The sequence below is a fragment of the Chiloscyllium plagiosum genome, chromosome 9 (assembly GCF_004010195.1).
Source record: "Chiloscyllium plagiosum isolate BGI_BamShark_2017 chromosome 9, ASM401019v2, whole genome shotgun sequence".
NCBI lineage: Eukaryota > Metazoa > Chordata > Chondrichthyes > Orectolobiformes > Hemiscylliidae > Chiloscyllium > Chiloscyllium plagiosum.
The window spans coordinates 19024497-19052286 of record NC_057718.1 but is presented as its reverse complement, the minus strand read 5'-3'; the positions used below and the strand labels follow the sequence as shown (position 1 = coordinate 19052286).

At 40.1% G+C, this 27790-nt stretch overlaps 1 protein-coding gene across 1 annotated transcript in view; it reads right to left on the bottom strand.

Annotated features, from left to right (window-relative positions):
* Positions 1 to 24123, bottom strand: part of fam98a (family with sequence similarity 98 member A) — a 29293-nt gene extending 5170 nt beyond the window's left edge. Inside the window, exons 1-7 of the mRNA XM_043696756.1 lie at positions 23807 to 24123; positions 18117 to 18265; positions 17246 to 17380; positions 9878 to 10059; positions 4781 to 4861; positions 622 to 818; positions 523 to 538 (exon numbers count right to left, since the gene is read on the bottom strand). Of these exons, the coding sequence (XP_043552691.1) occupies positions 523 to 538; positions 622 to 818; positions 4781 to 4861; positions 9878 to 10059; positions 17246 to 17380; positions 18117 to 18265; positions 23807 to 23955 (909 nt within the window). The 5' untranslated portion in view covers positions 23956 to 24123. The remainder of the gene's footprint in view (positions 1 to 522; positions 539 to 621; positions 819 to 4780; positions 4862 to 9877; positions 10060 to 17245; positions 17381 to 18116; positions 18266 to 23806) is intronic.
* Between the last annotated feature and the right edge of the window lie 3667 nt (positions 24124 to 27790).

Below are 27790 nucleotides of genomic sequence, written 5' to 3'. Positions count from 1 at the left end.
TTTTGTGATTTACACATGAAAGAACTGAAACTATCACTGTATTCTAACAGATGAAAGACTTCACAGACAATCAATTTTTCAATGTATAATTTCAGTTACATCACACTGTAAATTTTTGCTATAAATTCTGTGTGTTAGGATTGAGCCCTCCACTATCATCTGATGAAGGAGTGATGCTCCAAAAGCTAGTGTGCTTCCAATTATAAACCTGTTGGACTATAACCTGGTGTTGTGTGATTTTAAACAGTAAAGTGACTTTCTTCTCTCCAGTTGCCATATTGTTAAGTGAGGTGTAATTTGGCAATTCCCACAACAGCTCCCATTACGGATAAGTGACATTTGTAATTTAGTGATTCAAGTTTAACATGGTTTGTCAGAAATAGAAACACTTCCATTTTCAATGGGTTGATTTTCCTGTTCTTAATATGCACGAACAGTCCACGCAAAGATTTCTATTCATTACTACTGTGCCATTTACAAGCACTATTCTTCTTTCAATTATGGAAGTAACTTGAGCTTTACATAGTGTCCAAGGACACTGTCAAAATTGTGTAAAAGTTCCCCTTAGTATTTTAAGTGACTTCACTATAGGATACCATAAAACAATTACTATTAATTCACAATTTCAGAAAAGCTGTTTTTTCTTCCCACAACTTGCTTTGGGATGAGGGAAAAACAGGATTCTTTACAAAATCCAATACCTTAGCTCGATCAGACCAGCCAAATGACTGTATGGTTACATCCATTCGCTTCAGCAACATCTTTCGTCGAATTTCATACTCGTTAACCAGGACCTGATTGATAGCTTCTAATTTCTCCTGCCAGTAAATAGAAATGAGATTCTTTCCTTCAAATACCATGACAACTACGTTGAAGAGAAAACTTCATAGCAGTGCAAATGTATTTTCAGTAACTTTAGAATTTAACTTGTTTGATTCTAAAATGACAGTCCTAGAGATGTACAGCATGGAAACAGACCCTTCGGTTCAACCTGTCCATGACGATCAGAAACCCCGACCCAATTTAGCCCCCCCTGCCAGCACCTGGCCCATAACCCTCCAAACACTTACTATTCATATACCCATCCTAATGCCTCTTAAATATTGCAAATGTACCAACATGTCAAATAAAATGTAAGCAAAGACTCCACAGCACTACTCAAGCACCAAAATCATGAAATAAAGGAACACAAAGGGGCATCAGAACACTTCTCTTTTGCATGTGGTACAGGGAAGCAGGGAATCGAGAGTAACTCGGTGAACTGGATTCAAACTTGGCTCAGTGAGAGGAGACAGAGGGTGGTGGTAGAAGGCTTTTTGTGTGTGACTGGAGGACAGTGTCCAATGGCACAAGCACAGGGATCAGGGCTGGGTCCCTTACTGTTTGTGATATATGTAAACAACATAGAAGAAAATGTAGAGGATATTGAAAATGACAAGTAAGATTGTGGATGACAAAAATTTGCCAGGTGGATGACAGTGCGGAAGGTGGTCTTAGGTTACATGGGTAGAATGGTGGCAGATTGAATTTAACCCTGTTAAAAGTGAAAGGTGGTGCACTCAGGAAGAAATAATAAGACAAGGGAGCACTCAAATGAATGGCAGGACACTAGGAAGCTCAGGAGGAATAGAAAGATTGTGCAGTGCTTGACCATAGATCCCTGAAGGCAACAGAACATCTTAACTGGGTAGCTAAGGTGGCAGATGGGACACTTGCCTTTATCAGTCAGGCATACTTTATAAGAGCACAGAGATTACATTGGAGATGTACAAAACTTTGGTTAAGCCGCAACTGCAAAAGTGTGCACAGTTCTGGTCTCTACACTATAGGAAGTAAGAGATGGCACTGCAGTGGTGCAGACAAGATTCGCAACAATGATGCCTGTGATGCAACATCTAAGAAGAGAGCCTGGATAAGCTGGGGTTGTCAACCTTAGAGCAGAGAAGACTGAGAGGGGATCTGATTGAAATGTATTAGATTGTGAGGAGCGTGGACAGATTGGATAGAAAACAGCTGGTGCCCTTAATTGAACAGTCAATAACAATACAGCAAATGGTTTGCCACCAGGTAGCGGAGATCCCCAGTGGAGGGCTCTCTACACGGGAGTCCTCCCCCTTTCTATCGGGGATCTGGGGTGGAGGGTGCAGCACGAGGCTGTTCCCAGAAACCGCAGATTGCGTAGTTCACGGACTCCCAGCCCAACTGTTTGTTCTGTGGTTTTGTGGAGTCCGTGGACCATGTATATATTGGGTGTGGGTGTTTGTACTCCCTTTTTGATTTTCTCAAAAAGCTCCTTCTCTGCTTTTGGTTGCACTTCAGTCCCACGCTCCTGATCCTCGGGCACCCGGGGGGGGGGGGGGGAGGCAGTTCTGAAGACCTCGTGGATCTGCTCCTGGGCTTGGCCAGGCTGGCCATAAATAGGTCCAGGCAGCGGGCCGTGGAGGGGGTTGTTAGGGCCGACTGCCTGCCCCTCTTCTGCAGTTACGTTAGAGCCCAGGTGTCTCTGGAGGAGGAGCACACGGTGTCTACCAACACCCTGGAGTTGTTCAGGGAGAGGTGGGCGCCGCAGGGAGTGGAGTGCATTATTCCCCCCTCCAACTCTATTTTGATTTAATCCCTGCCCTCACCTTCACTGTTTGATCACACAGCATTGCCCTTTGATGTGAAGGGCACGGCTTGTCACTGGGCACTCAGGTGTTTCCTTTCTTCCTGGTGGTGGAAATTTGAATAAAGATTCATGCACCTTGTGTCTTTCACTGTGTCTCACACCTGCACACATATAACACAGGTGCTGGGGAAAAAAAACAGAAAAGAAAAGAAAAAATACAGCAAATGGTGTAAGGTGAAAGGCAGGAGGTTTAGAGGGGATTTGAGGAAAAATCATTTCACCCAGAATGTGGTGGGAGTCTGTGAATGCAATGCCTGAGAGTGTAGCATGTTTTATATTGTATGCTTCTATTATTTTATAATCAGTTGGCCAGAAATTTCCCCTGCCCATACATAATAGAATTCAGTGACATACATTTGTATATTGGATTACAGGTGGAATCAATTTGAAAAATATAAAAATATTGGAACATTCGTATTTAGTCTTAATTATTCTGCATCGGTCCCATCTTTTTTGGGTTCAGAGAGCAATATTCCCTGAGCCTCCATTACCCAATAAGTGCTCAACACACCAAGAGACATCAGTCTGGGATATCGGAACAGAATGCATTCCACCATTTACTACCCTGACACAGCAACAGGTCAGATCAGGCACTGGATATGGATAAAAGGGAATATATGCAAAGGCTCAAAACTCAAACATTGCAATTACTTTTGGAAAGATAACATATGCCAGATCTGGGAACAATCAAACATGCTTCTATTTCAGAATTCAAGCATTTTATGAAGCAGGGAGAGCCAACTGCAGTGCTAAATTATCAATGAGACAGTCAGTGACTGGGTTTAAGCCACAACCCGGTGGATTCTTGCAGCTAGCATGGACTGGACTTGAATCCATGTTCCAAACTAATTCATCACGCCATATGACTCTTCATTAAAGTATCTACTTTGACTTGTTTAGCATTTTTTGCTGCCTTTTTCAGGACTGCATTTGGAGACACTATTTCCAACAAAAAACCAAGTGTTTCATTTGTGCATTCTCATTTTCAGCAAAGGTGGCCCAAAATAACCAATATCCTACACCTACTTCTTATATTTTCAAATTTTGAAAAAAAAAAGTATCGAATCAGATTCTTACAGCACAGAAAATGGTCATTCGGCCTGATGTCTACTCTTTAAAAACATTGTCCCATTTAGTGTCAAATTCCAGGCTTAATCCAAAAACTTGCAAATGAATCCTCTTCAGACACACGTTCAACTCCCTTTGGAAAGTTCCTCTGTACTCTGATTACATCATTATCTACCAATGTACAGTCTGTTCTGATGTAACATGATAGTTCTGCTCCCGCATTTTAAGAAAATCACATAATACCAGCAACATTACAACCAGTGGTACTGGAATTACATTATAGCCAATATAAGTAAGAAAAACATTCACGTTCTACAAATAATGGTCTAAATTCTTCAATCACGTTATAGCCAATTTGCGTTGAAGAAACGTCCGTTAGAGCAGAACTGACTGTAGTCCAAACCTTAATACGGAGAAGAAGTCTCTACCAATTTACCCACTAATTCATTTGTTTATTTCAAATCCATAACCTGAAGTTGTATTTCAAATAGAAGAAAGAGTTTTTACATTCTGTATTTAATATGTAATTGTGAATATCTGCATTTCATTTCGGCTTAACGTACTAGAGATGGATCCAAGATTCTCCAATCTCTCAATGTTAAGAGATTTCTTAGTTCTGGCATCATCCTCTACACCCTCTTCTTAAAATCCTTCCTAAAAGGTGATGCCTGGAGCTGCACACAATACTCTAGGTGGAGTTGATATCTTACCAGAGATTTATAAAAAATTAACTTCTTTGTTTATGTTTCCAACATCCTGACTTAAAAGACAAGCATCCTGTAAGCTTTCATAATTGGAAAATTAAAAGGATGGAACAATATAATTTTCAATTTGACAATACTTTCAAACAAGATAGCTGAAAACAAGATTCAGAATCAGAAAGTAATTTACTAGAGGAAGTGAAAAGGATATTGTAAAGCAGTTAAAGAATATGCATTTAGTAGCACTTAGGAACAGAATTATTAGTGATGTAATTCACATTGAAAGTGGTCAGAATTCATTCTACAGGGTGTGCCACTCATAATTAATGGTTTCATTACTTACCCAGTGAAGTGGTCCAAGTGCTTTCTTTATCAGAGATTTTCCGACATGATTTCGGGGCACTTTTGACAGAGATTCTTTAAGCTACGGAAGAAAAACACGGTCAAGTTAAAAACTGAATGGATAAAAGGTGTATATTGCATTATGTCAAATCATAAATCAACAGCAAAGAGGATTGCTGTACAAGCTAAAGACAAGAAAGTAATACAAATTATGAAATTACCCTCCACAAAGCTACATATTCTGGAGAGTCTATGATGCAAAATTACATTCTGGCATTAGATGGATGGTCCAATGTCTTTCAGAACGGAAATGATGACACTGATTAAACATTCTGTTCACTTCTGTGAAGGGTTGAAATAATAATAGGAAAGGTGAAAATTAGGAAGTTAAAAAGAATGAATGCCAGGCAGCACTCAAGTTTTCCACAAGAAAGTGTAATAGTTCTTAATTACATGACGACAGAAGGTAATTTGAACCATTTAAGTGATTTCAAAAGACAACTAGAATTTCTGAATAGGAATGGATTAAAGCTTATGGCATGGTTGGCTGGCAGCTCTGCATTTGGCTACTCCAGGCCAACGGGTCACTTCATTAATTAATAGAGAAGTACACTATTTACCATGCTACATTTCCCCCCACAAGTATAAATGTTAACTCCTCCACATGTTTATTGACTGCTGACCCACAGCAAATAAGATAGCTTTTATTTAATTATTTTTCAGGATATGTGACATGATCCCATGATCCAGATTTTCAATTTCTGTTTTTAATAAATTTTCCAACCCAAATAACTTGTTAATACATTGACCCCTCTCGAATAGTAGGAAATACAACTAAGTCCAATAAATTAATTAACCTTGGCTGAAGTATAAATGGCTGTATCAGGAAACATGATCTTTTCCTGAAAGCATTTAATATTTAACTGGACCTTTTGTCTTCAGATTAATGTTCCAATTACACTGCTTCACAGGAAAACCATTTGAATTAAAAATGAAACAATTTCAGTTTTGACAAGCACAGACATGATGGGCCAAAGTGCTTTTTCTGTGCTACTGATCTCTGTCTTGGGGAGAGCCAATTCTACTCCCTAGCTGCTGTTCTTGGTTTCATTTTAGAATATTTTTTAAAAACTAATGTTTTACAATGATTTGTTTCATTTTGGTGCTGCTGGTTTCCTGAAGGATGATTGTATAGACATCTGGCGAGCTGCCTACTTTTCATTAAAGAGGGTACTATAATGTTTGATGATCATGTTAAATGGATAAATTTGGATACTATATTCTTGATGTACTGTATACTAATACAGCATATTTGTAGATTACTTTGGCAAAACTGGCATTTATTCTCAACATACCTAACCCATCACAACCTCTTAACTCTTCAACAATCATGTGACCTGAAAATAGGTATGAAAAGTTTTGCATCTTTGTACGTTTTATTACATAATGCCTAGAAATCATAAAGACATTATTTGCCATACATATCTCTTAGGTTTTCTTGAACATATTCAATATATCACACTTCTATTGACTATGTCAGGTCTCTTAACATAGTCAGTAAAAGCATTGCCTTTCGTTAATGAGAGCACTGACTAGCCTTTAGCCTAAAATATCCCTAGACAGCAACCTAATGCATGAAAAGGCAATGGGCCTTCTTCAGTGATTGCATCCAGGGGTGATGGTGTTCCCAGTGCTGGTAGGTGGGGATTTGACTCAACAATACTAAAGGAATGGTGTCAGGTGGCACACAACCTGGAGTTGATGATTTCCAATGCACTTGCTGCCCTTGCCCTTCTAGGTGGTGGAGGTTGTGGGGTTGGGGAATTTTGACAAAGAAGCTGAGAGTGTAGTTTTTGTGCATCCTATAAATTGATCAATACAGGATTTGGGGGTCCTGCACATTTAAGCTGCTGGATGTGGTGCCAATCAAGATTGTTTTGTCCTGGAGGAGGTCAAACGTTTTGGTTCTATGTCACTGCAGCTGCATCCAACCAACTGGTCAATACTACCATCATGCTCCTGACTTGCACATGTAGACAGTGGAGAGACCGAGATGAATTAGGACATGAACCCACTTGTCACAGAACACTCAGCCTCTTACCTGCTCTTATATCTGGAATGTTTAGATGGGTGGCCCAGTTGAATGTCTGCTTCAAGGCGGTGGGAATTAAGACAACTAGAATGTTACTGAACATCAAAATGTGATGGCTAGGCACTCTTGAGGTGTGTATATAATGTTACTTGCCATTTATTTGGCCAAGCTTGAACACTGTGCAGATCATACTGCATGTAGGGAGGGACTGCTATATCACATGAGAAACTGAGAGTGGCACTGAACACCAGCAATTAGCAAGCCATCCCATTTCTGAGTTTATCCCGGTGATAAAGTAGCAGAGGACACTTAGGCCTAAATGCACTAATCAAATCTCACCACTTTCCACAGGGTTTTTACTTCTTAGTGATTGAAAGTTCAAGTGTCCAGAAGATTTAAAGAAAATACTGAGTTCAAAAACATGTGCACTTTACAACAGCATAAGTTGCTGGTGGACGAAATTTACTACACTAACAATCTGCTCTGATTATGCAACACCTGTAAATGCAACAGAATGTCCTGCACTCGGAAATGTCTGATTTTCCAAATCTTTCCAAGTGACTTCTGCAACACGTGAAAAAGGAAAACAACTTTTTGAACATCAGGTTCAATTCACAGCAGGACGCAAAAGTCATCCTTAAAAATACTCCAGGCTATAATTCCAGAGACATCTCATCCTTGAACCTGAGGCAAGGCAGTGAGTCTGGTAGGTTTATGAAGGAGTAAAACATTAATTAGGTTTGGATGCAGTGGATATAAACAAACACAGTCAGTCAGAAAATTAACACTTTTTGTGTGATTCAATAAGAAAATCCAGGACAAATTCTTGGTCAGAATGGCACAAACATTGCTATTCTGCACAAAGTAGAGAATCGATGAAGTCAGATTTCCTTGACTTCCCATTACATGAAGCTGCCCTGCCAGTGTCCTCTGCCAGGCCAAGTCATTCTTCATTGGCTTTGTCCGTTAAGATGAATGCTGATAAGAATTTATAGCACTATTAGAAGGAACAGGAAGCTCTTTCCTGCCCAATGACTCCTCTTTAAATCTCACCACCAGAAGACGGTTAACTGATCATTCATTACATTGTCCTCTGTGGAACCAATGTGACTATTGTTTAAAATAACTGCACTTGGGACTTTTCTAGAAAACATGGTGAAGTACAGGTACTTACATAATGGAGAAAGCTCCCCAATCTTCCATCAAGGCCAACCACCTCAAAAAGTGAAACAAAACAAAACCTTGTGGCAATTAATAAAGAGCATATTCCTTGAAGGTAGTTCTCTCAGATGCTAGTTTGTTTCTGAATGTCAGGATTTTTACTATTTATTGTTTGTCTTTTGAATTCTGCCAGGAAATCTTAAGGAAGCAATTTCCAATTTTCTCCAACCACTGGTGAAGCATAACATAGCCTGGAGTTTAAATCAAATGCACTGACCACTTTCTGAAGCAGGGTTTTCAGGTCACTCTTCCATACAAACCTTGCAGATGATAACCATCATATCGTTTGTGCAGAATTTGAAAGAACAATTAACATGATAGAGTGCTTTCCTCTTCTTTCTTGGGGAGTGGAGAACACTGAAAAGGCTGTATTTATTTCTAGATTATAGATGCTCCATTGTAATGGTGGTAGGTCCTTGAGTCAGTGGTTTTGTTTCATAGTGGTTTTAAGTAAGGAATTTCAAGATATCAAGCATCAACGATGAAGATTCAATAAATGCAGAAGCCTGGAAAGCACTCAATGCTGCTGAAGTAGATTTGATGAATTGCTGTCGTGCACCCTGTAGACAGGATTTGCAACAAGCACAGTATTGCTTTGACAGAGGAGTTGGATATTAAAGGAAATAGTGGGATTTGACACAAATCAAAAAAGCTGCTCAGTTTTGGATAGTTTGATGAGAAGTATTCCTGTGACAATGGTCTAAACTCCATCACATCCTTATCTTCAGCTTAAGAAACTTGAGTGTCATTGAGAGATTAGGTAGTGAGCCACTCATTACAGTGTTACGTAGGCTCGGTTGTACATTGATATAGGTTGCTTGATAGTCAGATACATGAATCGAGTGGAGAGTCAAGTAACAAGTGGACATTCCTATTCTTGATTCTAGATTGGAGCGAAGGCCACTGATAATGCAAATGAAGATGGCAGGATTAGAATTTGAGTGAAGGTTGTGTTAACTTGACTTGTATTCCTTTAGTAAGTTGAGAGGCGAGATAATTTAAGTGTTCAGAACACACACAGACATTGACATTTTTGCACTTTGTGCACAGTATCTACTTTAAAGACAGTAAAAATAAAACACCTCAACTACATAGCTGCTTATAATGCAATACATCTTGACAGTTGGTAATGCTGACAAAAGAGTTTTGTGCTTAAGTCGATGCCTTTTGCATCTGAAAGCTCATGTTTAAAACAATTTGATTCTAATTTATTGATCTGAAGGCTTTCCATACACAAATGAGTATTGGAAAGGAGACAGTAAATACCCAATTGCATGGTGGACACCTGAGAATAAGGTACAATGCAGTGAAACAGTTCCAGTCAATAATCTGAGACACACTGGAAATGCAGTTTTCCAATTTGATATGTGGTTTGACCACTGTGAATTTATGGTAATCTGAAATCGCCTGTCTTTGTACTTTTCCCCAAAATAAACAAACCCTTAAGTGAAATTATGAAAGCCATCAAATAGACTCTTAACCCTGATTAAGAGAAGAGAAAGTAGGATTAAAATTGCTCCCTTATACTCGGAGGATAGAACCTTGTATTAAAGGTGCAACCTGTATAGATCTTACAGTAGTTAGAAACAAAATAACTGTTTGAAATCAAAAGGCAAGATTAAAAGAAACCTTCTCTCAACTATTCTGTGCTGTTTCTTTTAAGAATTTATTATTTCCTGAAGAGGAAATTCCAATGGATTTTTTAAAAAGTAATTATTTGTACTGTTTGGCTGAATGATCCAGGTTTTAAATGCTGCACATTAGGACAATTTTGTTCTTGTGTACCTTTTTCTCAATCCCACTGAAGAACTGGAACATGGTGATGTTATCTGGGGGCTTGGACATACCCAGAGTAATACATATGGATTTCAGCTCCATGAACGACTGGCTGGTTTTATCTGGCTGCTTCTTTGGCGGGTTGTGCACACCAAGCATTCGTGAAGATTCAAGCTCAGAAATCAGGTAAGCTACAGAAACAAAAATCAGCAAAACATAAACACGAGATATATAAGCTACAAATGTATTTGTTCATTACCTCACCCAATTCCTTTCCTTTCCTGAGGTCAGTGACTGTTGCTCAGGTAAAGTATGGGTATCAACTGGTCTCCATTTATGTGTGAACCTGCAAGACCATGGTTAAAAAGATTATCTGACATGAAGAGAGGAATCAAGTTTGATTCCAACGCCAACCAACAGGAACACAGGTTGCTGATATGCTTTTGCTGCACCTCTGGAACTCTGTTACCAGGTTCAATTATAGCATTTAGCATTAGTATTTACAGATTCATATGCCTCAGTACTATAAAACACTAGATTGTAAACTGACCAACTGAATCAGAGAGTAGCATTAAAACTTGAAGTGCCCGAGAGAATTTCAACAAATCTTCATTTCAAATGACAATAGAGTAATACACTTAAATCCATATATTTATTGATTTTTAAAAATTATTCAGAGTTGTCACATGGCACTTTAGAACATTCACATTAACATGGCATTTTAAAAACAATACCTAGATATTATTTTGATGCCACTTTGCTTTTGCACAAAATTTTCATTTCACAGTTAAAAATGCCACCAAAGCAAGTGGCTTGTAACCAACAAAGTGCTTCAGAAAAAAGCTTTGCTGTTTATGACTGAAACAGTACATGTACATAGCAGACTAACATAAGGGAACCTCTAGAAACTCAATGGCACAAGACTGAGAGCTGTCACTGAATTACCAATTCCAGGTTACATTCATTTATCAACCAGCCTCACGGTAAAGTAGTGACAAGGAAGGAACTGGTGTATTGAGGTCTCAGATCTCTAGCTCAACATAGTTCTTTCATGACTTCAAGTACAAGAGTGTTAAAGCCAGATTTCCCATCTACAGATGACAAAAAGGGCAAAGACCAAAATTCTGTCTCTAGAAAAGTGAAAACACAAAATCCATACTTGGCTTTGTTACCAGATTAGTATTTCAGAATGGGTTAAACTTCCATGGAATTTTCGTGTTTTAAAAACCTGGAAACTTGAACCTGAACAAATGATTGCCAGACTTCCTGACTGTCATGCAAACTAATATCGTTAGGGCAGAAAACCTGTGATCTTTAACCCAGCCTAGCCCAAGTGGAATTTCTGTCCAGCAGTAATGCAACCAACCAATTGCCCTTTCAAATAATATAGTAAGTGACTCGGTTAACCAAACTGTTGGGTGTAGTTTGGGGTAGCAGCAGATAATCATCTCATAATCATCTGGAACTGGCAAAGTTTGGCTCGCAATAGTTACATAGGAACAGGAGTAAGCCACCTAGCTTCTTGATTCTTTTCTGCCAGTCAATTGGATTATAATTCATCTGGATTACTGCTCCAATTCCCTATCTTGATTCCACATAATTTAAATTCCATGATCAAATGATCAAACTCTTACCAATGCCAGTTTTAAAATTTCAACTGACTTCACATTCCCTGAATAAATACAAAAGCAATCCACGTTTAGACAGAAAAGATCACCAGAACTAAGTTAAACAATTTTGTTTTTAGTTGCTCATTCTGATGAACGTTTTGCTAAATGATCCATGTAGTACTGCACTCCCCTGTCCTTAGCTTCTGGTGGTATTCCTGATGAAGGGCTTTTGCCCGAAACGTTGATTTTGCTGCTCGTTGGATGCTGCCTGAATTGCTGTGCTCTTCCAGCACCACTGATCCAGAATCTGGTTTCCAGCATCTGCAGTCATTGTTTTTACCTTCAGATAGGTGATGTCAGCCAGGGCAGCAGCAGAACAATTGTAAATTGCTCAGTGCTCCTTGATGGTAATGGATATGATCAATCATAACATTCATCCTTTTCACCACCCTCCAACTTTCATCTCGGTCTCAGCCTCCACACTACCACTCCACAGCATCTTTCAAAAACAGCAGTTTTCACATCAACTATCCTGACAGCCATCATAACATCACCATCCCCATATCAACCATCGAAAATTTTCACACTGCTGGTCCACCATCTGGTATCAAGTATCCAGAAATTAACTCCAACTAAGTATTTTAAACTGTCACTTCTGTCTGAAAGGCTGTTCCACAGCCACTAATTTGATCCCTTTCCTTAGAACATTGAAAAGTACAGCACAGAACAGGCCCCTCAGCCCACGATGTCGTGCCGAGGATTAATCTGAATATAAAATAACCTAACGTACGCACCCTTCAATTCACTACTGTCCATGTGCATGTGCATGTCCAGCAGTCGCTTAAATGACTCAGCTTCCACCACCACCACTGGCAACCCATTCCGTGCATTCACAACTCTCCATGTTAAGGACCTACCTCTGAAGTCCCCTCTATACCTTTCTCCTAATACCTTAAAACTATGACCCCTTGTGCCAATCAATCCTGCCCAGGGGAAAAGTCTCTGGCTACTGACTCTATCCATGCCTCTCATTACCTTGTATACCTCTATCAGGTCACCTCTCTTCCTCCTTCTCTCAAGAGAGAAAAGTCTGAGCTTAGTCAACCTCTCTTCATAAGACAAGCCCTCCAGTCCAGACAGCGTTCCTGGTAAACCTTCTTTGCACCCTCTCCAAAGCCTGCGTATCTTTTCTATACTAGGGCGATCAAAACTGAACACAATATTCCAAGTGTGGTCTCACCAGGGACTTGTAGAGCTGTAGCAAAACCTTGTGGCTCATAAGCTCGTTTCCCCTGTTAATGGAAGTCAAAACACCATATACTTTCTTAACAACCCTATCCACTTGGGTGGCAGCTTTGAGGGGTCTATGTACTTGCACACCCAGATCCCTCTATTCGTCCATACTGCCAAGAATCCTATCTTTATTCCTATAGTCAGCATTCGAGTTCGACCTTCCAAAATCCATCACTTCGCATTTATCTAGGTTGAACTCCATCGGCCATTTCTCAGCCCAACTCTGCATCCTGTCTATGTCACGCTGCAGTAGCCCTTGAGACTATCGACGACACCTCCAAACTTTGTGTCATGTGCAAATTTACTAACCCACCCCTAAACCTCCTCATCCAAGTCATTTATAAAAACTACAAAGAGCAGAGGCCCAAGAAGAGAGCCCTGCAGGACCCCACTCACTGACCTCCGGGCAGAATATTTTCCATCTACAACCACTCTGCCTTCTATCAATCAATCAATTTTGAATCCAGATAGCCAAATCTCCCTGTATCCCATACCTCATGACTTTATTAATGAGCAGTTATTGAAGGCTGAACAGACTGTTTGCAATCTAAAGGTCACATTTGATCCCAAAACGAGTTGTAGACCACAAATTAAGATAGGTTGCGGGTATTTTCACATTTGTCATAAATATATGGACCTAATTTCATTACTCTATCATTTGAGATAAAGATTCATTGAAACTCGCTCAGAGACTTCAAGTTTTAATGCTGTTCCCTGTTGATTCAGTTGGTCAGTTTACTGTCTAGTGTTGTATAGTACTGAGGCATATGGGCAGCATGGTAGCTCAGTGGTAAGCACTGCTGCCTCAGTGTTCGATTCCTGCCTTGAGCCACTGTGTGTGGAGTTTGTACGGTCTCCCCATGTCTGCGTGGGTTTCCTCCGGGTGCTCCGGTTTCCTACCACAATCACAAAGATGTGCAGGCCAGGTGAATTGGCCATGCTAAGTTGCCCACAGTGTTAGGTCCATTAGTCAGGGGTAAATGTAGGGCAATGGGTCTGGGTGGGTTACTCTTCAGAGGGTCGGTGTGGACTTGTTGGGCCGAAGGACCTGTTTCCACACTAGGGAATCTAATCTAATCATATCATCCAACACTATGTCATTCCAACTCAACTGCTGCTGAAAGCCTCATGTCTGTTGACCTTGTTCAACTATTTTGATGTAACTGGTGGGTTGCTTCATGTTGTATCCTCTGCTGCCCTTGTTCCAACTTCCCTGCCAAGCCCTGTGTGCCTCTTATACAACTTGGCTCCTGTTTAAACAATGCCTGAATTTTAAAATTCTCACCCTATATTTCAAATGCCTCCAGGTGCGCACTGCTCAAAATGTCTGTATTCTCCTTCAGCCATACAACCCACTAAAAAGTCAACTCTAGAAACGGCCCCATAAACCTTTTCCCTCCTTAAAACAGTACATAAAAGCTACTCAGGTGAGCAAAGTTCTGAGCATCTACCCTAATATCTCCATTTAGGGCTCTGTATCAAAACCATCTCCTAGTGCTTCTGCAAAGCAGCTTGGAGGAATTTTACTATGTTGAAGGCACCATATAAATGCAAGTTGCCACTATGATTCAGTACTGCTGGAAATGTACCATAGCATGATGACTTCTGGACTGGAGAAAATTAGTATGTGTGCATACACAGCAGGAGACGAGGGGTCTGTAGTTGCTTTTAAATCCCCACATGCCTGTCAATTATGGTTTATTTGATACAATACTGGCAGCAGTAAGTCAGTCACATTTCTTATATGAAATGAAGGCAGATGTGGAGTGTCATTTGTAAGCCATCATGAGTCCTCAGTAAATTAAGGGGGAGAAATATTTCCATGAAACATCAAAATTGAATCTCAGTATCAGAGGATCGACATACTTGAGCAACAATTAACCAGATTCTGCAGTAGAGATCAGTTGAGTAATTAGCTGGAACAGACAGATTGGACCAAACTGGCCACCTCCTGTGCTTAAAGACATTATTCCTTTGTAGATCAAGATACACATTGACAACTTAAACACAAGATCAGCAAAACAGATAATGAATTTGCCCTTCTTATTCCTGACGATGTTTAAAAATTCGAATGGAAGAAGAGTCACAGAGTCATACAGGATGGTAACAGACCCTTCGGTCCAACTAGTCCATGCCGACCATGTTCCAAAATGAAACCAATCTAACAAGAGTCGCTCATGTGTGGAATGAACTGCCAGAAAAAGTGGTAGATGCAGGTACAATTACAATATTTAAAAGACATTTGGACAAGTCCATGAATAGGAAAGGTTTGAAGGGATATGGGATAAACGCAGGCAGGTGGGACTAGTTTAGTTTGGGAACATGGTCAGCATTGGTTGTCCAACTATATAACTAACTTTTATGGAAGGCCTATCCTTTTCCATAACTATTTAAAAACTATCAGAATCATGATCACTACTCCCAAAATGTTGCTCGACTAACACTTCAATTAATTGCCCTGCCTTATTTTCCAAGGGAAGGTTGAGTTTTACTCCTTCTCTGGAAGGAAGATTTACATATTGGTAAAGAAAATTATCTAAAACACGTTTAACAAATTCTTCACAATCCAAACCTTTAACACTATAGCAGTCACAATTAAATTTTTGTAAAATTAAAATCACCTATTTACAATCTTGAATATCACTCTTACATATATCTACATATTTGATCCTCTATTTCCCTCTGACAATCCTTTTTGGGGGTGGGGGGGGGGGGGGGGTTTGTGGCAGCAATCATCCCTGTCTTACTTCTAAGTTATACCCATATAGCTTCACTGGACAATCCCTCAAAAATATCCTAAGTAGGGTAGCAATGTTTTCCTTAATCAAAAGTGCCTCTACCCCTTCTCTCTTGCTATCCTCCCTACAGCATTTAAAAGCCAGAACATTGAGCTGCCAGTCCTGTCCTTCCCTCAGCCAAGTTTCTGTAATAGATATGACATCCCAGTCCCATATTCGCATACGTGGCCTGAGTTCATCAGTCTTACCTGTAAGGCCCCTTACATTGAAATAAATGCAGTATAATTCTTCAAAATTACCTTGTTTTCTGACTTGCTCTTGATTGTCTTTTCTAATTAACTTGCTCTTTTTTTGATTCAGAACCATTCTCATTTGCCTATTTTCAGTGCTACTTGGGAACTACCCCCGAAAAGCTTAAAGACTCAAAAATAGAACTGGCAAATCCCCTCACCCATGTCTTTTGAACAGCTCTTTTCTGCCCCAGAAGAGATCCCAATGATTCAAAAATCTGAATCCTTGCACACTGCACCACCTATTCACCCACTGATTTATTTGTTCTATCCTTCTATTCTTACTCTAAGGTGGCACTGGGAGTAAACCAGCCATTACTACCTTGGAGGTTCTACTTTTAAATCTTCTATCTAACTTCCTATATTCACACTGCAAAGCCTTAACCCTTTCCCTAACCATGTCATTCCTACCAATGCATATGGCAACTTCCGGCTTCTCACTCTTGAATTTTGTTTAGAAAAGTTGCGAAAATAATTGTAAAATGAATATTTTTTCAGCTTCTGCTATAAAAGCCAGAAGAAAATCACAAGGGAAACCTGCAACTCAGGAGCAGCTGCAAGATCCACAATACTCTTGTTCCACTATTTGTTTTTTGAGTAATGACAGAGGCTGGTACAATTGCAACATTTAAGAGGCATTTGGATGGGTATATGAATAGGAGGGATGTGGAGGGATACAGGCCGGGTGCTGGCAGGTGGGACTAGATTGGGTTGGGATATCTGGTCGGCATGGATGGGTTGGACCGAAGGGTCTGTTTCCATGCTGTATATCTCTATGACTATGACTACTCTAAAATAAATCCAGCCACAATCAATTTGCTGATTATTTGACCATGACTAAGACAATTACTTTGAAACCCAATAAAGAATATACATCGCATACCCCATGTGACATACAGATCTGTATTCGTGTATCAGAAAGCAAATAATGTATAAAATTTTATAGTTGACATTGTATTTAAATGTCACATACCTCTAATCTTTTGAACAGTTTGAACATGGCCAGAGCTATTAACTACGTTAACTTTTTAATGAACAGGTGGGACAGTAAGGTGGGTTCCCTTCCCTGAAGGATATCAGGGAAGCAGTTGTACTTGTGAGACAACCTGTAGCCTTCACAGATTCAGAGTCATTCTGGCATAAAAGGCAGCTATTTGGCCCATTGAACCCATAAATCAGGTCTCTGTTGAGTTGTATTGATATTTTATTAGGTACCTGTCACAAATTAATGTACTTTCTAATTTGTCATGGTAGGCATTAGAAGCCATATCGATTGCTAGCCTAGTAATGTAACCACTTGACTGGCATACCCATGTACACATGTGTATGAGACCTTGGAGAGAGAATGCATCTTTAGCATTGAACACTTTCAAGCATTATGACTGAGATTTAAGTTTCAAATACAATAATTAATCAAAAAAAAATTCAAATACTCCTACAACTTACTGAGCAGCAAAAGGCAATTATTTTTGTTGAGGAGGCGTTTTGTGACATCTCCAGTGGTTAGAACAGAATAGGGACAATTCATCTCAGCCAACAAACCGCTCATCTCTAGTTGAAACTCTTCAGCTTCTGTGGGGCCTAGGAGAGAGTTTAAAATAAAATTAAAAGGAAAAAGAATCACATGACCTAAAGTCCTACACCTAGATAATAGTCAAGGTTATCGACATTAAATTATTTTCTTTTTCAAAATATAAATTTTACTCAATCAAGCCATTTACAATATGCATTAAACACCTCCCTTTCCTTCCAATCAAGAGATACAGACATGACATAACTGGCATTACAGTTAAGTCAAAGCTTTCTGAATGCAATGTCACTTGAACATGTTTATGTGATAGAATAGAGTCTGTGCTACTTTTGTGGTATCATCTTCAGTAAGGTAATTTCACTGTTAACACATAGTCAATGTTAACTTCCAAATAAAAGCAAGTACTACAAATGCTAGAGATCTGAAATAATGAGACAAATAGCTGGTAAAACCCAGCAGGTCTCCGAGGATCTTTGGAAAGAGAAAAATAGTGTCAATGCGGAGTCTAATATGGTTCTTTGGTGGAACTCCAAATGTTGGATTAAAAAGACTGCCATGATTTAATGGTTTGAACTGAACAGATAACATTGTTCCAACTGATATACAATAGCCTGTCTGAGTCATTACGGTAGTTCCTTTTCAAGATACCAAAATACATATTTCTACTACCGATGATGATATTACACACTCATTTCCAAATGATGATTGTTTTATGTGCAAAATGGATTTAAGTTGATATATCATTTGGGTAATGCAACTGGATATAGTTTAATAAATAAAACTTACTAGCTGTTGCATTGACATTTTCTACCAGCTTGTAGAAAACTTTCAGTTCTGCTACAAGCCAGGTACATAGCTTAGTGTATTCTGGAGAAGCTGCCCCACCAACGGCTGCCAAATTGAGAGCTCCATCATCTAGTAGTGGACCCTTGTATCTGCAAAATTAAACATTTTCTGTGAGCATTCCAGAAAGCCTCTCGATTCCACTATTACAAGTGCATTTCTCGAAACAAAAGAAGCCCTAAACTCTACAATGTACCAATCTTCTTTATTTTTAAACTGAAGCTTCATATTAATGTTACACTTGTCAACAGAAACTTGTGAAAATGTTAAGTTTAAATGTTAATTCCAGGAGGCAAGACTTTATTAATTGCAGTTCAACAGAATCATGCCTCATATCAGAAAGTTTTGTCTTATCATCTAAATACTATTGTAATTTTAATTTAAAATTTTGTATTTGTGGGGAGTACCAGTACATAAAACCATCTAAAAATATTTTTAATTGTGAAGAGAGGATGACCAAGTTCATCTTTGGGAAGTTGTAGGATTCTGGTAGGTATGCAGATGACTGCCAATGCAGAACGATTCTGCTGCAAATAGTATATATATCCTCAATGATTGAGTTTTGAATGAATTGCTGGCTTGGGATTTTCCCTCCTTACACTCTTCCCAATGGTAGCGCAGCCTTCCTCAATAATAAGCACACATTTTTATTCTGTAGCACGATATGCAATGGTCCTGGGCAAGGCTCCCCCAGGACTCAGTCAATAAAGAAGTTCCGAAAATGAAGCAGACTCCTTGTCATGCTTCTTTTGACTGCCGTAAGAGTACATCACAGATCGTGTGTTTCAGTGAGCAAGTGACTTTCTAGTTATATGATCAGTCCAAACCAGTTGTGACTCAATATATCATGGATGTAGGTCAGCTTGGGTGAGCACCTCTGTCTGGTCATTCTGTTCCACCAGGGGTGATCTTTGAAAGCTTCTGAAAGTAGCTCAGCTTCTTGGCATGACTTTGATACACGATTCAGTTTCACATGCATGGAGCAGATGTGCAAAACTACTGCTTTGTAGACTTTAACAATGGCGCTTAGACTTACTCCTTTCATCCAAAATCTGCTGAAGGCTACACTTGCTTCCATTTCTTATAGTATTTTCTCCACCGTATTCTCTGATGCTTTCCATGAAGGTGACCCTGGCACTGAAATCAGACATTGTATAATGGGAAGCTGCACAATCTCAAGATGACTTCAGGTCAAGAAGGTGGTCTTCAATGTCACAGTACATGATTTCCTGTTTGTTAATTACCACATGCAGCTGCTGACTCAGAGCTGGAAATAAAATGTAACGGGACTTGTTCTTCAATGCCAGCTATAACTTTGGCCTTATGATTAGCACAGAGAAAACCAAGGTAGTAGACTGCAGGAAGGTCCTTTTGAGCCCAACATTCCAGTTAACATCCAGAAACTGTTAGCAGTAGACAAATTCAAAGCTCAGCACCACACAGCTCTAGAGCTGTTTATATTGATGGCACACACATGAATCTAGAAATAAACAATGTTTGAGCTGAAAAAGCAACTATTGTGTTCTAGGTTGATCGGAATTCAAATCAGGTCATGTTTGTCTGTCATTCTCAAGTCTTTGAAATTAGCTTGTAGATTAATAGTAAATATCCTGAATGTCTTCTTTTCATAGAATCCCTACAGTGTGGAAACAGGCCATAACTCTCTAGCCTCCAGCCATGCAAAGCTCTCTACTGTGTGGAAACAGGCCCTTCGGCCCAACAAGTCCACACCGACACTCCAAAGGGTATCCCATCCAGACCCATTCCCCTACCCTATTACTTTACATTTCCCCTGACGAATGCACCTAACGTACACACCCATGAACATGTGGGCAATTTTAGCATGGCTAATTCATCTAACCTGCATATCTTTGGACCGTGGAGGGAAACCCGAGCACTTGGAGGAAACCCACATAGACAGTCACCCAAAGCTGGAATCAAACCCAGGTCCCTGGCGCTGTGAGGCAGCAGTGCTAACCACTGAGCTACCATCATACAATTAGCACACAGAAATTCTTTTTGTGGCAAAGAATGGAGGATGTAAAACCTAAGAGCCAAGAGATGCCATTCACACTAACTATACATCTCAAACTTGGGCAGCTTACAACAGACACCTCAAAACACTCGAAGGTACCAATGTACCTTTATAAGAATGTTCAACTCCAGTGGCCAGAGAAGTGGTCCAATAGCAGCACCCTCTCTCAAGTCAATATGCCCAGCACTGAGATGCTAATTACTCCACAGGGCAGCACACATCACTCATACTTAAACCAGACTGTCAAAGTAACAACTCTACTCAGAACACAGCAGGAGACAACAAAAATGCATTTGACATGTCTTCAAAAAAATTGAAGAAGAAACATCCCCGCTGACTCACGGGAGTCCCTAGCCTGTGACCAACTGGACTTGAGAAGGTTCAAGTGGAGACACCCGACAAAAAGACTATATTGGGAATTTGCAGACCTGATGTCTATGCATAGTAGAAAGCGCTCAAACCTTCAAATAATTCATTCATCTCAGTCCATCTGCCCCATGTGAGGCAGAGTCTGAAAATCACACATTAGAATTATCAGTCTTCTCAGAACCCATCAAACCAACATGACAAGTCATTTTCAGTCCCAAGTTTCTGCTGAAAATCATGATTCACACATGACAACATAAAAAAAATGGAGGAGAAGGCCATTTGGCTTTCAGCCCACTTTGCTATTCATTATGGTCATGGTTATCATCCAAAAGCCTGTTCCAGCTTTCCCCTGCACATCCTTTGATCCCTTAACACCATGTGCATTTCTAATTCCTGCTTGAAACCACACAATGTTTTGGCCTTGACTGCTTTTGTGGTAGTGAATTCTACAGGCTTACCACTCTCGGGGTAAATACGTTTCTTTTTATCTCAGACTTAAATGATTTACCCCATATCCTTAGACTGTGACCTAACTTGGACTCTACAGACATTGGAAACATCATTCCTGCATCTACCCTGTTTAGATCTTTCAGAATTTTAAAAGTTTCTGAGTTCTGTCCTCATTCTTCTGAACTCCAGCAACATGATCTAAATTCTACCGCTCCCCAACATCAGTCTTGCCATCCCATGAATCAATCTGAAAAATCTCCACTGAACTCCCATGATAGCAAGTAAATCCTTCCTCATAAGGAAACAAGAAATGCACACAATATTCCAAGTGTGGTGTCTCACCAGGCTCTGTATAATTGCAGCAAGACATCCCTGCTTCTGCTCTGGAATGCTCTTGTATGAAGGCTAATATACAATTTGTCTTCTTTACTGCTTGCTGTACCTGCAGGCTTACCTTCAGAATCTGCTATTTGAGAATACCCAGGTCTCACTACATTCCCATTTCTTACACCCCTTTCACTTGAATGATATAAATCTAGTTCACAAGCTAGTTCACAAAATAACTCCAAAGACACCAAATCTTCAAATTTAAGCACTGGAAGCACAGAAGAGTTCTGCAAGAGACAAAGGTCTTACCTATGCTCCACTTTCCTTTTAAGCAGCCTGCTTCAGTCGAGATTTAGAGATGCCAGTGTTGGACTGGGGTGTACAAAAGTTAAAAATCACAACACCAGATTATAGTCCAACAGGTTTAATTGGAAGCACACTAGCTTTCAGAGTGTCGCTCCTTCATCAGGTGGTACTGACACTCTGAAAGCTAGTGTGCTTCCAATTAAACCTGTTGGACTATAACCTGGTGTTGTGTGATTTTTAACTTTGCTTCAGTCGAGACAGCAAAAGGAATTGCATTATTTCCAATCTTCCTTGTCACACTGAAACAGAGGCACTATTCAAAACTTACTGGAACGGACATCTAAAACTACCAAACTCTGAAGCTTATTCAATATGCTGAGTATTAGATTCCTATTCCTTTACTACACATTTGTGTTATGTAGGTAAGCTGGTTGCAAATAAATTTCAATTGTCAATTTTAGCCTGAACATTGCAGTCTGGCAGTTTAGTATCTTCCTCACACTTTCCTGCTAAAAGCTTCCATTTCAGTTTCTGTGAGAACACTAGGTCTTGACCATCAACAGGAAAAAAAAACTCTTTGACCTTTTGATCTCAATTATTTGACTTGCATTAGTCTCCCCCCAAAGATTTACTTCTTTACTGGACCTCCTATGCTGACAAAGGGTTCCTGCCCAAAATGTCGATTTTCCTGCTCCTTGGATGCCTGCTGCGCATTTCCAGCAGCACTCTAATCTCCAGCATCTGTAGTCCCCACTTTCACCTCATAAATATGCTGCTCCATTCTACAGTCACCTAATTTCTCCTCTCATCCAAGTGTGAGATACACAGTAATAAGTCTCTTTGGACTCTCCCCATGACCTTGAGACTCTTAAAGGAAGGCACCAAATTTTGTCACAACATGAGTTAACTAATTATTCTGAGAGGTTTAGCACTACCTCTATTTTGGTATGCAGTGCTTCCAATTGTAAAAATGTTTTAAGACATTTTCCCTTTATGCTAATAATTGTTTTTATACAATTCCAAAACACATCTATTCTTTTCATAAAGATCAGCTTCCTACATATCATTAAATGAAGATAAGTGTTGCAGATACTTTCTAATCAATTCTCCAGAAGTATTATAAGACATTGTTGGAGCAGGTGGGACTTGAACCAGGCCTACTGATTTTGGTTTGAATAGCTCAAAGTTATTCAAGATATTATTCAGAATTACAACCCATTTATATGGACTGTTGTCATTGGAAGCATATGGCAAGATAGAGGCATATTGATAAATGTCACTAGGCAAGTAACAGAGACAAAAGTAGAAATTGCCAGAAAAGCTCAGCAGTTCTGGCAGTATCTGTGGAGAGAAATTGGAGTTAACGTTTCAGAGCAAGCAACCCTTCCTCAGAACACAACAGCACCCAGTTTTTTCAGTTTTTATTAAATAATCAAAACTGAGCCAATGACCTGGGGAATAGATTAAATCCCATCACAGCAGCTGATGGCATGTAAATTCAATTAACAATTCTGTAGTCAAAAGCTAGTCTTATGAAAACTGATGATGATCATAACAGCCATTTATGTCCTATAAGGAAACACTCCATCCCCACCTGGTCTAGCCTAAATGCGAGCCAAGCCTTAGCAACATGGTCGACTCCAAACTGCCTTATGGTTAAATCACTCAGCTCAAGGACTCAGTCAGTCAGTCAGTCACATGACAGTGCCCACCCCCTACCCTGCAATGTTGAAACAGTTTTCAATGTTGGCAAACGACGGACTGGGCGACACATATGCAAATGACAGATGTAAGACAGATGACAGATTTAAAATGTAAAGTGGGGAGATAAAGTAAAAAGCACAGGTAGGCCTTTGCTGCAGTGAAACACGTGTCAGCAGCGAGGAAAAGGGCAGAAGCGTTTTACCCCCGGAGTCAGGCCCAATGGGTGGGCAGCAACGCCAAAGCCAGCTCAGCAGGTTATTTATAACGAGCGCTCGGGTCAACTTGACTACGCCAGTGTGAGAGGGAGGCGGGGGGAGGGTGGTGACGGGAAACCATCCGGTGACAAACACCTATCGGTGAGGCCCAGCCTGTCGGAGAAACCTCCAGAAGGTTGACACGGGGAGGGAGGAGAGAAAGTCCAGGGGCTAGTCAAAGCGCCTACCCCAGGTCCTCCAGTGAATCGAGGATGTCGTTCTCCATGACGCAACCCTGGCTGAGGTGTGTGCCGGCCCGTCCAGCTCCACGGCCCACACCGAGCACGGTAACCTCCCCGCCACTGCTGCCGCTCCGCGGCTTCTGCCCGGTTGGCATGTCTGGGGCCTCACTCTATACTCGGGCAGCTCCGTGCCTGACGGCCGGCTCCACAAAAAAACCACACCTTGACATTACAAGCAATAATGGCAATAAAACAGTGCTTTCATCGATCGAAACCTATCCGTGCAATTAATGAGAACAAACAATGTTGAATAAAACGCCCAGTCTTCATTCAGGCGGATGATTGGACACGAAAGCCCCTGACAGTTACTGCTGTTGCCATGGCGATTATTCAAACTTTCTTTCTGAGGGTAGGTTCTAACGGTCTTATTTTACATTTACATTTACATCCCCGTTAGTCTTTTTAACATATTCATCTGGACTTGTTTTGTTCTTGAAAATGAACTCATTTATAATTCACACATAAAAAAGATGTCTCTTTCTCTGTTTTTGTGTTTTGTCCTTGTTGGCTGCTTTTTGTGCCACTTTGAAAACCATTCCCATGACCTTAGCAACAACATGGGTGCTGGTAGAGGATGCTAAGTTGCAGGTTTGATGGCATATAATTCCAACATCACAGCTTTCCACAGAAGTTACAGTCCAGAAATTGGCCATTTGGCCAACATAACTGTTAGAAACAAAATTCAGTAAAATTTAGACAAGACCACCAAAGCTGGAAACAAGACAATTTATTCTACGATCTTACAAGAAAGGACCCCAATTGCAGAGAGCAATTGAAGTAAATTAGAACTTAGGTTAGTGTACCCTTTGAGCTGAGTGAGGTAATCTCTCCAAACTCCTAATTACCCAATCTCTCTTACTGTGCCAGACCACTGCCCAGCTGTGCTCCACCTTATTACTTCCTCCTTCCCCAGGTTGGCAACCTTCCTTTCTGTAAGTGCTGACACATACATTTATTTTGTCGACAGTACATCTAGATCTGGTTTAACATTTTGTATCAATTCTGCTGGTACATTCCATCCTCGGACATTTCATTAACTTGTATCTTTTTGTATAGCTCAAGCATTTCGGCTATCTCAGCTTTTTGCTGAAAGCATAATTTTACAAAAAGAACTTTTTGTTATAGTAATTACACACCAAAGTTAGTATTTAATTAACCACAATTATACACTGAAAAGTCCCTAAATACCTGCAGGGTTAATAGTTCTCTTGCTGTACCCCTTTTCTGTATGCTTTTTCTATATCTGCAAAAACAACACTTTACCCTATTTCTAACAATAACCGTGTCAGTGTTGATGTTCCGAACCATGGGTCTCCTCCCAACCACCTTAATCTAACCCTATCAACTTACCGTTCCAAAAGCTGCAGATGCTGAAATCTAAAACAAGTACATAGGATGCTGGAGAAACTCAGCAGGTCCGACAGCATCTGAAGAAATTAATAATTTTAGATTACCAGACTAATACCTGGAATGAGTATTGCCTTATGAGGAAAAGTTGGGCTAGGCTTGTGAAGAGGATGCTTCTTATGAGAGATTGTCCATTTAAAACCGAGATCAGGTGTTTATTTTTGTGTCAGTGGGTTGTGGAAGCAGAATCCTTCAGGCAAGGAGGGTGTGAAAAATTATTGGGGTAGGTGGAAATGCAAATTTGAGGTTAAAATCAGATGATCCAAGATCTTATTAAATATTTGACCAGGCTTAAGATGTTGAATGCCCTACTCTTGCTCCTAATTCTGCAAAGACTGTGTCTTTTTATTTTCCTATATTGAAATGAGAAAAGAACTGTTTTAAAACCAAGGATTGTTGAAACATTCCTACACATTTTGGAAGTAGTAACTTGACATTTATTATAAACACTGTTTACATAGCTGTACAGTTTGTTCTGCTATAATGTGTGTTTCGTCAACACAAATTCACTATAATATGATTGATGAATTGGGTACACTGTTTTTAAAGTGTGTATTGGTTATAACACAATTCGAGTCCCATTTGTTTAAATGGTGCTGCTATTACACAATTTTCTTATAACATGGAATTGCACGAAATTGGAACTACCAAGTTATAGCGGAACAGAATGTAGTTCAAATGTAGTTTACTGATGAGTTGAAGTTAAATGGTGGTATACAAATAGAGCTTTGGTTGACGACAAGTAACTGATTGGCCTGTAGAGTTCTGACCAGTTATCGATATTGAAACATTTATGATTCTTAAGGGGCTTGACAGGTAAATGCTGATAGGATATTTCCCTTCATGGTGGAGTCTAGAACCAGAGGGCATCGTCTCAGAATAAAGGGGGACTAAGTTAAGACTGAGATCAGGAGGAATTTCTTCTCTCAGATGGTTATTAGTCTTTGGAACGCGTTTCCACAGGGAGATGTGGGAGCAGAATCCTTATGTATATTTAAGGTTGAAATAGCTTCTTGACTGGTAGAGGAATCAAGGGTTATAGGAAAAAGCAGAAAAGTGAACTTGAAGAATGTCGGATCAGCCATGATTATATTGAATGGCAAAGCAGAGCTTGAAAAGCCGAACAGCCTACTTATATTCCTATTCTGTGTGGTCTTATGAAGACAAAGGCCTTCAGCCTGCCAACAGCTATGTGATTACTTCTCAGGTAGCTAAACAGTTTGAGGTTGTGAACAAGATACAGAGAAGTCGTCAGACATCCACCACCAGGAGCTGTCTCAGCAAAACCCACTTTAAGCCTGAAGTAAACCAGTTTACTTTTTCTTCACCATTTGCTGTAAGCAATGACTTTTAATGACTAAGTCAGAGACCTACTATGAGTGTGAACCAGTCACCCCATACTTCAGGCAAACCAGCAAAAGCATTTTCAAAGTTTGGGTGAAGATTTGTAGCTCGGGTGCTCGTTGTTGTGGTTCTGTTCGCCGAGCTGGAAATTTTTGTTGCAAACGTTTTGTCCCCTGTCTAGGTGACATCCTCAGTGCTTGGGAGCCTCCCCTGGACCCAATATACCGGCCACTACTGCGGACATGCGTGTGTGACAACCGGAAGCGGCAGGGACAGGCCACTATAAATGCCGGAGGAAACACCACAGAAGCGCTTCACAGGAGGCTCCCAAGCACTGAGGATGTCACCTAGACAGGGGACGAAACGTTTGCAACAAAAATTTCCAGCTCGGCGAATTGAACCACAACAGCAAAAGCATTTGGAGGATGAAGACTGAGACACAGCATTCTGATCACCACAAGAATCATCTCAGCAGCCTTGTGAACAGGAAGCTCTGAACTGCTTTCTCAGTCGTGTGTGTGTATATGTATTTTGTAAGGGGGATGAAAGTTTTAACTAGTAGTGTGTTATTGAATGTTTCAAAGTTGTTTCTCTGTAGCAAGAGTTTATTTACTTGTAATACACACTAATTCTTGTTGAGTAAAAAAAATCTGGTTTGTGCTTCCTGTTAAAAGATCTAAAAGACAGGTAAATTGGGCAATTCTGAGTACTTTTTAAATTTTTTAACCTTTATGATAACTCTAAGAATAGCAAGGCTTGATTTCCAGAGTGCTACCCCAGCATGGTATAACAATTTGTACATTTATATGTATGTTTACTACCGACTCTTATTTGTTTTTAGGATGTGGATGTAGTTGGGTGAGACAGCATTTATTGCTCATTGCTAATTGCCACATGAACTGACTGGCTTGATAGTGCCACTTCAGAGGGCAGTTATGAGTCAGCCATATTATTTGGAATCACGTGTAGGCCAGACCAGGTAATGATGACAGATTTCCTTCTGTAGAGTTCATTAGTCAACGAGATGGGTTTTTACTACAGTCGTTACCTTTTGGCCATTAGGCTAGCTTTAAATACCAGATTTTCATTGATTCATACTTCACCATCTGCTATGCTAATGCTTTAGGTCGCTGGATTATCAACTCAGTCACAATGTCACCACCTCCCCGTAAACATTAT